We start from the raw sequence: 10,414 nt of genomic DNA, 5'->3' as shown, positions 1-10,414 counted from the left end.
TCAAACCATATATTACTTGTACCAACCAACAATTTTAAACACAAATTTTCTGAATTTGATACAACTCTTCGTTGGCCTTAGTTTATTACGATGTATATTACAATTTGGTTAAAAACTGTTTGCATAGCCTATCAACAAGCAGTTTAACTTCAAACTTAGAGATAATTTGTCGTTATTTTCAGCCGTATTAGATAAGCGAGTGTCCCTTTGGGGACCCTTTTCCAAATATTGCTTCGACTCCTAAATATCAGCTTACGGACTACTTGATTTATTTTCACGTTGCGCATGGACATGGATCCATGCCGCTAACTTGGCTAATACTGGCCACTCCAGTCCACCCAAGATCCCCATTTTCCCCCCGGGATCCTTGGCCGTCGCCCGCTGTCCCTCATACGATTATCCTCGCCATTCCTCACAACGATTGTAAAAGGGTTACGATTGCTTTTAGTAGTAGGCCTGCTTTATGGCCGCACTGGTGATCAGGAAAGCGGAGCCAATCAGCATGAAGGTGATGATTTTGAGAGCACTGGGTCTACCGGAAGAATCTATGGATAGGGGGAGATAAAGAAAATTTTAGTAGGGGGTATACAATCAGGTGTCATAATTGTTTTAATAAAGTATATTATATTTAACGTTTATATTGTAATTATAGTTTTTTTCAGGTATGCATGTTTTATATTATTAATTCTTTGTAAATTTAAGATTTTAAAATATTATTTTTGAAGTTCTTGGTTTTTTATCTTGAAATAATGTAATATTTTTGTGTTTCGTACTCACTTTTCTTGTTGGGCATCACGCGAATGCACTGCTTTTGCTCGGAGTTCGCCGTATATCCGAATTTGCATTGACACACGGAGTTACGACACTCGATATTCTCGGGATCCTTCTCTATATAACACTCGGTGGCTTTTGTGCACGATTCTCCAAGCTCTTTTGGTTTAAATAATAAAATTTTAGAAGGGAATTTAAATATGGAAATCAATAAAGATCACTTACCGCGCTTCACCTCGCAGACTCCGTTCTTCTCGTGTTGCTCATCGGTGCAACCACACTTGCCCTCCGTATTGCAACTGGCCAGGAGAGGTTTGCACTGCTCATCCTCGACGCACTCGTCCTCCAGCTCCTCAGCTATAAAAACATTTAAATATTATACAGTAAAGATCTAAAATAATCAATAATTCGAAATAATTTAAATTTGTCAAGCTATGTCATACATTGATTTCATAGTAAGGCATTTTTTATTATTAAATATTATTTTAGAATATACCAACCTTCCTTGAGGCACTGATCCTTGAAGTGTACATATCCCTTTCGGCACTGGCATGTGCGTGACTGCTCCTCCTCGTCCTTTTCCAAGCAGCTGGTGTTCTCAGCTACGCAGTCATCCTCCACCGAACAGTCGGCTCCGATTCCCCGCAGACACATCTCGTCCTTTTCAAAGTAGTTATCCGCACAGACGCACAGCCGGTTGGAGCAGACGGAGTGATCCACGGGACAGGCATCATTCGACTCGCACTCGGCCCCCAGACCCTGTTTATATTCGCAGAGCTGTTTGATGGCATCGTATAGGGCGTACTCCTCGCAGGTGCAACGCCTCGGGATCTCCGGGTGGCAATAGGAGGCTCCAAAGGGACTGCATTGGCTGTTCGATGTGCAGGACAGGTGATATTGGATAGCTATTTAATAAAAGGGGTTGTTAAATAGATTCAAAGGATTAAACCAAGGGATCCACTCACGTTTCCTGCAATTCCGCAAATCCCTTTCGTAAAAATAGTTCTTTTGGCATACGCAAGTTTTCGACACCTCGTCGAACTCATATTCGCACTCGTCCGTGCTCTCTGCGATTTCTCCCAGTTCTACGATAGAAATATTAATCTTTTATAAAGTCTTAAAGAATATAATTAATTTTCACTCACCTGCAAAACATTTTCCATTGCGGGCATAATAACCCTGGCGACACAGGCAAATATTTTTTGTGCAAATCGAGTGCGGCAGACCCGAACATGACTTTCCATTATCCGTACAGCTGCTGCCATCTAAATAAGGCAATGGGATTTAATTAAATTTATTATAAATAATATTTAAAAAAAAATAAGTAAATATGTTACAGTTTACGAAACACTTAGCTAAATAGCTTTTCTTAAAAAGACTACAGTTGTTGGCAAAGTAAAAAGTGGACTGAAGAATTCGCGTTTTGTGGATTAATTTAAATGAAAGGAGTGTGATATGTACTCACACTTCTTCTCATCGGCGTCGTCGTCATCGCGGCTAGATCCCAGCGTGGAGTAGGTCTTGATGTCCTCGTCATCAAAGCGGAAGAGGGCGGGAAATCGGCGGCGTTGGTTGAGGGCGTGGCTCTGGTTCCGGCTGGAGGTGCGCCGGCTACTGGTGCTCGTGGAGGCGGTGGCTGTGGTGGTGGTGGCCGCATTTCGGACACTGCGCCCCACCTCCTTCAGCTCGTACTTCTCGATGCTCGTCTGGACGGCGATCTCATGGGATCGTGGGGAGATGAGTGGCTCGGTGTCGCCATTGGTGAGCTGGGCGAAGGACACCTGGGCGGCGGCATCGCTGTGAGTGGGCGGGGGGGCATGGACAAAGGCCTTGGTTAGCTGGCGGCGGCGGCTCCTGAAGGTCGGTTCCTGCTCAGCCTCGGCGGTCTCGGTGATGGCCTCCGCTGTGGTTGAGTCATCCTCCGGCGAGCCCGGATTGGCTGTCTCCGTGTCCTCCGCCGGAGTCGTTGTGATCTCGTCCACATAGGTGCATACTAGCCCCACGCACTCGGCACCGGCGCCCAGTGCATCACAGTCCTCGTTAACGACGCAGGCATCGTTTTCTTCTGAAAATTTTTAAAGAAATTAGTTAACGTTTCATTTTAAATTTAAATAAATTAATAATCTGATATTTAAAAGTAACTTATTTATGTTTACCACTCACAATATTCGATGAAATTAAAATTCCAAAAATAATCATGATAAATAATACATTTAGTGTCAATTTCTCAATGCCACGTTAAGGTTCTAGTTAGTTATCTGTCAGAGAAAGCTAGAATTGTTAAGTTACATATTTCGAAAAGACAAAAAGAGTCTATTGTCACAGGATTTAACTGAATATCCGGTCTAAAAACCCTTAAAAGGAAGGGTATCGACCATCAAATTTAACTAGAACATTGCTTATAGTTAAGGTCAGTCAAATAAATGCAAACGACATTGAAAAACTTAATTTCCCCAAAAAAACAATTTCACAAACGTTAAAATGATTTTGACATCTACCCTGTACTTTAAACTTTCTGACAAAACCCGAATATATTCTGATTAAATAGGGTTTATCAAAAATTGATGATTATCTCTGGATCTGCTGCTCACCCATTGATTTTCGACGGCAGATGTTTCCATATCTGTTATAATAGCCATTTGCACAGCCGCACACGTTTTGCTGACAACTCACAGACGCACGATCGTAGCCAAAATAGCAGTCCAAGTCCTGTAAGCAGGATTAAACAACCATTAAATATTTAAAAAATATATAGATAGGTTCCTTTTCCGATCTCACCGTTTCGCAGGACTCGCCGAGTCCGTTCAGTGGGCGACACTTGCCACGCAGATAGTTCTGGCCATCGGCGCAATCGCAGACCCCAGCTTTACAACTGGCCCCCGTTGGCATAAGATTGCACTGGACGCTGTCGTCGCACGATTCACCAATGAGGGACGTCGCCAGGCATTGGGTGAAGTTATCCGCGAACACCGAGTCGAATGTGGAGCACTCGCACTGCCCGCTGGCCAAGTCGCAGCTCGAACCGTCAGCTGTGCAGTCCTCCGCGTTTTCACATGGCCAAAATACGGCCAACGCGCCGCCGTCGCCTGTAATGGGTTAAGGAAATGGGTTAGGGCATGGGTTTGGATTCAGAATTGGACGAAACCCCGGCCTGGTTGGTTAAAAATTTACGTCTCGACGGTGCCTGTGACCACACTCGGATGTGTCGAGTCGACCTAGTTTCGGTCCTCGATTTCGGTTCCCCCTCGAGCCGCCCTTAATTATTCAAACAGGCTCCAGTTCCCACACTTGATAAGCCACATTTTCATTCATTTCTGGGGAGTTAGCTAAATTCAATTTTAAAATCCCTATTCTACCTTACCTTAAGATAAACGTTGTGATGACAGTAATGAAATACTCGTAGATGAGTTCTTAAGTAAAATAGGGTTACATATACATAGACCTATTATAACGTACTTATAAGAACTCTTCTCTATTGTCTGAATATTATTGTTATATTCAGATTGAGTATTACCTACAGAAAATCAATTCAAAAGGGAAAAAATGATTGAAATATAATATGGCCGGCTTTAAATAATTTTAAATTAAATAGGAAATTTCTTATTTTATTTAACTCTGAATTTATGTAACTGTTATTAAATGCCACTCTCTGAAACTTCTAGATGTAAGATATTATTTTAATTTAATCGTTAAATAGTTAAACTTTTAAATATGTCAGTTGATATTTCTATTAAAGATTGTGCTGTATTATATCTTTAAGTTTACAGTAACCACTTTTAACTTCTGTTAATCTGTTCCCTATTTCTTATAATCCTTTTTTGCAGCCTATACCTGAGGCGATATATTTCCAATTGATTGAACATCCTCGTCAATCCTGGCCGGCCACGCCCTCTTATCTATCTGCCCAGCTGATTAGCCTTATAAAGGACGTTCCCATCCTTCTAAAACCCAAATTCCCCGCATCGCGTCGCGACGGCAAAGCTTCTTCTGGCACGCAACGTGTCGGGGCCGCAATTTATTACGTATACGCCAACGACTTCCGGATGAGGTTGCGGCAACGAGAAAATTTCCATACAAAACAGAAACAAGGCGAAAAATGGTAATAACAATAACAATAACAATAGCACACACAAAAGAAAAGCTGAATTTCGCTCGACGCTTTGCCACTTTAATTTCCATTTTCCGTGGCCGGCAAAACAATTTCTCAAACCGCAAAGGACCTTGGGACCTGGACATTCGTGAGAGACCTTTTTATGGTGGGTGGTGTTGGGGGTGGTGGGGTCAATAGGGCAAAGTACTTGACCTTGATTGCGTTTGCATTAATTACTTGTGGCTCTTTAATGTTATGACTGCCGTAGGCCTACGTTATATTTGTTCACCAATTTGGTCGGCTGCCCTTTCGATGGCCTCACACCCGATTAATCATGGCTTTAATTCAATTACCGGAAATCGCTCATGATTTCCCCAGACCATTTGTTTTTGTTTGCTCTCTCTTGTATTTTTTTACCTTGAGGATTGAGAACCGCACAAAAAAGGACGCCGAGCGTTAGGAACCAATGGAAGTTTGACATTTTCCCGGGCTGACAGAGATTTCCCCGAACTGCTGGCTAATATGGCCAAAAGGCAACTAACCATTTCGCGTAGGATTTGAACTATATCGAGTGCCCAATTCCGGTTAATCTTATCTGTGCGTCGACCATAAAAATACTCATACATCGATGATTAACCGGTGGCATTTGGTGTGTTGTATGGTGGTTTTTCCTGATAATCCCAATTTGTATAATCGCAATGTGTAGTTTCAGCCAAATGTGACCGGAATCGGTTATTGGTTGCCAGGGCTACAGTGATTATCCACTTTGTTGGCCCATTGCCGTAGGTTTTCTGGGTATTTTAAGTGGAACCGATTACGAATACCTCTTATCAGCTTCCAACACCTGGCTGGCACACCTGTTCGTCGGTCTAATGGTTGTAGTAAAATGTTAACCCCTTCTGGTCTCTGGCCAAGAGTTAAGCTGATAACGCTGAGGCAGCAGTTTTATATCGATGGCTAGGTTTTATATTATTTGCTCCGCTACCAAATAGTATAACTAATCTATGAATCACTCATTAAGAAAACTACCTTAATAATTCAATATTTGTCTTATTTAAATGCGTTCAAAGCTTGTAATGCAGTAATTACTGATAATATTTATGATAACAAAGATTTATTACTTAACTGTCAGTTAATCAAATACGAAATTGTTGGATAACGTTTAATGACTAAAGTGACAGCCAAGAGATATTTCACCTACCAATTGTCGTTATCTACTAATTACCTGCTAGTCACATACAAATAAACCTTATAAAACTACCTTTGTTAAACCATTAAAGATAACTTCATATATTAATTTTGGTTATATTACATTATAAAAAGTTTAAACTTTAAATTACATTCACCCTTATATTTTGCTAGTTTCCTAAACTAAACATGTATGGACCCCATATCTTTTATTTGTATTTGCTAAAACTTGGGAGCACCTAGGATTTATTACTAAAGTTTGTAGTATTACATGTTAATCCCAAGCGAAGACAAAGTTTTGGAACTCTTTAAGGCCATTCCACTTGGAAGGTCACTCTGCGTGCTTCCAACTTTTTTTTATCGTCTTCTGGGCCTGCGCTTCAGTGTCTACTGGTTTCACCGATTTCCACGTGAGTATGACGGCTTTTTAAATTACTAATTATAGTGTATTTATAATTCAATATGAATTATGTGTTAAAAATAGCGGCCACGAGTGTCGCAAGAGGCGACCTTGAAAGTGTTTATCGGGTTGTGCATAAGTAAAGAGCAATCGATGTAAAAGGGGTTAATTTTGGGGCCAAATAAGTGACAGCCACCATCGAAAAAGCTCTGCCCTTTGGCTAACCAATCACTGCAAACTGCAATGTTTTAATCCCAAAATATACAAACTTCTTCAGATTTCAGCGTAACTCATACTCTAATAAAAGGCGCTTCGAGGGCTGTGATAATGCGTAAAACTCTCTCTATTTGTTTGTTGCTTTCTCCTGACCGCGTTTGTATTTTCCCGCTAACTGACATTGTTATTGTTTGTGGTTTTCCCTTCATTTCTTTTTCAGAGACATAACGTAAAGGGACATTTTGTGGCTATAAAAATGCTTTGCCACGCACGCGATGAAGTGAAAAGAGCAGCGACAGGTGCAAGAGAAATTATATCCACCCATCCACCCCAACTAGACTACTACACATATTATATACAACTTTTTATATACACTTGGATATGGATTTGTATATGCCCCAAAGTTATTCGGTACAAGTGCAAGGACGCACTCCTGAATTATCGACTTGTATTGTCCCATTTCAGTTCAGACAGGGATTTTTATGGTCTACTCACATTCGGCTCAAAGGGACTCTTCTTTTGCTATCGATGGCGTAGTTTAAATCCAAAAGTTTAATAAGGTTTTGTTTTTATATACAGAACACTCACTATTCACTGTTTGTATCACTTATCACTTTTAAATATGTATTTTTTCTAGCATTAAGGGATCACTGAATAAGTTTAACCTATCATTGATTAAAAATGTTTCCAGTTTCGGTTAACATCTTGAGTCCATCTTTAATCAACCTAATGCATGCAACAATGAAGTCAACAAATAATACTAATAATAAACTAAATTAGTGGATTTCAAGAACACATGCTATTGGGCTCGTTAGTTAGCTGGGAATGGGAATGGGAATGGGATTGGATATGGGGATGGTTATGGGAATCGAAATGGGAATGAGTTCCACATTCGATATGTAATAAATGACGCCCTATTAATGGCTTTGGTATTGGTGAGCTGGTTAGTGTGTTGGTGATTTTGGTGTGGTTATGCATATAATGGATTGAAATACGTTAAGAAGAAATACGATGGCGCGCCGAATGTGATGACCTACATGACCCGTCCGGGGAAAACATGTTTTTACTCTTAACGTCGAATCGATACTCATTAAAGTTTTCAACATAAATTACACCGGACTTTGTATAATTATGTAATGAAGAATTTTTAATTCAGAGTGACACATTGTTAATCTCCTTTTAATTCGGTTTATTTTCTTGTGATGTGTTTTTATTAATGTGTTTTATATTACTTTTTTAAGTATATGGTTGTATTTTGTTGGCGGTTGATTGGTTCATTAGGCTCGCGTTTAAATATCACTGCATTCTTTTACGCGCACTCCGTTAACACAGGACTCTTTCCTGGTGCGACGTTATCCAAGGACGAACGAAACGTGATCCTTTCGTAGCGAGCTTCAAGCCGCTACTAATGGCTTCACCTTTGGCTTCGTATGTTTACGACTCTCAGCGAAGTCCATAGAATATTGAGAGCAGTGCGAAGGTGAGAGTGAGAGCAGGCGAGCGACTGGGAATGTCAAAGCAGGACGAAGGAGGGTAATACACCCATAAAAATATCCTTATATTGTTGGAACCTATTGGAACCTTTAATTTATAAACTATACCTCTATATTTAAATGAGTTATGGATCTAATTATTTTAAAAGTTCCTCATTAAAAACTGTTTTTGTGTTAAACTCGCTTAATAATCTATTAACTGTTTGCAAAGAGCTTTAGAGTTGATATCATAAAATTCTCTTTGATGAACAAATAGACTTCCTCAAACAACAGACCCTCTTTAAATGATAACTTCAAAATGGTTACAATACTTTTTTGTTTTTTGAAAATAAAACTTTTCCTATAAAAGCCAAATATCAAATAATATTTTAAAAGGATCAGCTAGAGTAATCTATTTTTGAAAGGATTGCGATGATGTATAAGAAATATCGTACTTAACCAATCATATTCCTAATGATATATGCTATATGATATTGTAGTATGCTATAAAAATGTATTACTTTACGCTTTACACAAATCAAATACAATAAAATACTTTAACTGATGATCAAGTAACACTTTTATCTCACCAAAAACAATTTTTTTGAGTGTCGAGAGAGACACTTAGAACTCTGCTCGTGGCTCAGTCACGTCTTCGGGTCCCAATTGTAAAGGTAACGGTAACTGTATTTTGACCCGCTGGCAGAGCAACAATTTTCCGCCCTTCAAGTGTCGTGGTAGTGTCATGAAAACTATGCACTATTGGGGGGCTCAAAAAGTTCTCGCTGCGAAAAAAAACCCACTCAACCCGCCAAAGATAGCAAAATGGAACGGCAAAAATAAATTATAGAAAATTACGTTCAAGCACTTAGCCAGGTTTTTATTACAAAATGATTTCCTTTTAAAACAGGCAACCACTCGAACTTTACATGAGCCGCCATAAATCCCTGCCAGAAAGTGTAGAAGGGAACAAATTTGGGTCAAGTGGCCGCATTGGAATTGAGCCCTCTACGAAATTCGGACAGCACTTGTTTGCTCTCCATCTCTCTCGCTCTCTCTTTCTCCAGGCCAGGTGGGAATACAAAGGATTCGTCGGAAATGTTTAACCACAAAAAAAACACTAACTAAAAAAACTACAGAGAAAAAAGAGCGCGAGAGTGTATAAAAAATAGGGCTGGGGTTAACCCAATACCACTGGAAAGCAATCCGCTCGACAGGATAATGTTGTTGGTCAGCTAAGGTCAGGTGGGTGTGATAGTGTGACTTCCTACAGGATATATAGAACAACAATAAAGAGCTTTTCCGAGATTAATTAGGGTTTTATTACTATCTGGATTACTTCAGATGTGATATTCTCAAAAAAGGAGTGTTTTTCAACTAGGTGGAAAAATATGTGTCCCTTTGATATGATCCAAATACGTAAATAATAATAGTAATATTCTCAAAATAGAAACAAAAGCGGTCCCATATGCTGTTCTGTAGTAAAGTATCTGTTCAAGTTCCTTTGGGTACATTGTTTAGGTCATTACGGTTCCTTTAATAGCACCGTTTAGCCATCTGCCACACTTCTGGCCACTGATTGACCAACAACGTAAACACTTACTAAACCTTTTAGTTTCCAGCTGTGCAATTGTCAAAGTTTCTGTAAATTATATGTTATTTGAGGTAAATATTATAAGAACAAGTTATAAAGTGGTTGGCTTTTAAACTACTATATTGAATGATCCCATACCAGGACACTTTCCCCTTTTTAAAAAAAACTCGCTAGCGGGTTATTATAATCTCTTCTATATGAAGAATGTCCAAAATATGTTTATTTTAAATACAGTAGTCATACCTTCCCGAATGGTGTTAATTTTTGTAATTTTCAGTTTTAGGAAAACCAAATGCATGTCCCGAGTACACAACATTTGTTTTTACGACCCAAAGAATGTAAGTATGGAAATCGTTTGGATTTTCCCGCTCGCTGGCTAAAAAGTGGACTCCCTGGCGGCCAAAAGGGCTATTTTTGGACAGAAAACAAAGTGTTTTGCTGGCCAGGACACGCGACCAGGACAAGGTAACGCTAACGGTGGAGTCACAGGCGAATATGGTAACATGTTGGTGGCTATGCAAATGCAAACAATGCATTGCCCTCGAGATTCGATGCCGACATATGCGCTCACAGCAAATAAGAATAGAGGAATACCAGAATAAGGTATTTCCCGAAAAGTAGAAAATGGGAAATTGGAGGACGCGACGTTTAGTCACCCGAATGGGGCGACATATGCGGCTTAT

The 10,414-nt window shown here is 39.8% G+C and overlaps 1 protein-coding gene across 2 annotated transcripts; it reads right to left on the bottom strand.

Moving 5' to 3' along the window:
- Nucleotides 1–45: 45 nt before the first annotated feature.
- Nucleotides 46–7,306, bottom strand: LOC108014120 (prion-like-(Q/N-rich) domain-bearing protein 25). 2 transcript variants are annotated; one of them, XM_065866959.2, is made up of 10 exons: nucleotides 7,161–7,306; nucleotides 3,550–3,857; nucleotides 3,363–3,480; nucleotides 2,237–2,836; nucleotides 1,917–2,036; nucleotides 1,737–1,856; nucleotides 1,272–1,676; nucleotides 997–1,128; nucleotides 778–930; nucleotides 46–545 (listed from the first exon to the last, which is right to left on the bottom strand). In XM_065866959.2, exons 2-10 carry the CDS (start codon nucleotides 3,658–3,660, stop codon nucleotides 445–447), a joined length of 1,860 nt encoding a protein of 619 aa, XP_065723031.2. In that variant the 5' UTR covers nucleotides 3,661–3,857; nucleotides 7,161–7,306; the 3' UTR covers nucleotides 46–444. The 2 variants fall into 2 exon arrangements, with proteins under 2 accessions (XP_065723031.2, XP_036673915.3); XM_036818020.3 differs by lacking the exon at nucleotides 7,161–7,306 and adding an exon at nucleotides 5,279–5,430.
- Between the last annotated feature and the right edge of the window lie 3,108 nt (nucleotides 7,307–10,414).

This window comes from Drosophila suzukii, chromosome 3 (assembly GCF_043229965.1).
Source record: "Drosophila suzukii chromosome 3, CBGP_Dsuzu_IsoJpt1.0, whole genome shotgun sequence".
NCBI lineage: Eukaryota > Metazoa > Arthropoda > Insecta > Diptera > Drosophilidae > Drosophila > Drosophila suzukii.
The sequence above is the reverse complement of the archived record's forward strand: the minus strand, read 5'-3'. Positions and strand labels throughout refer to the sequence as shown.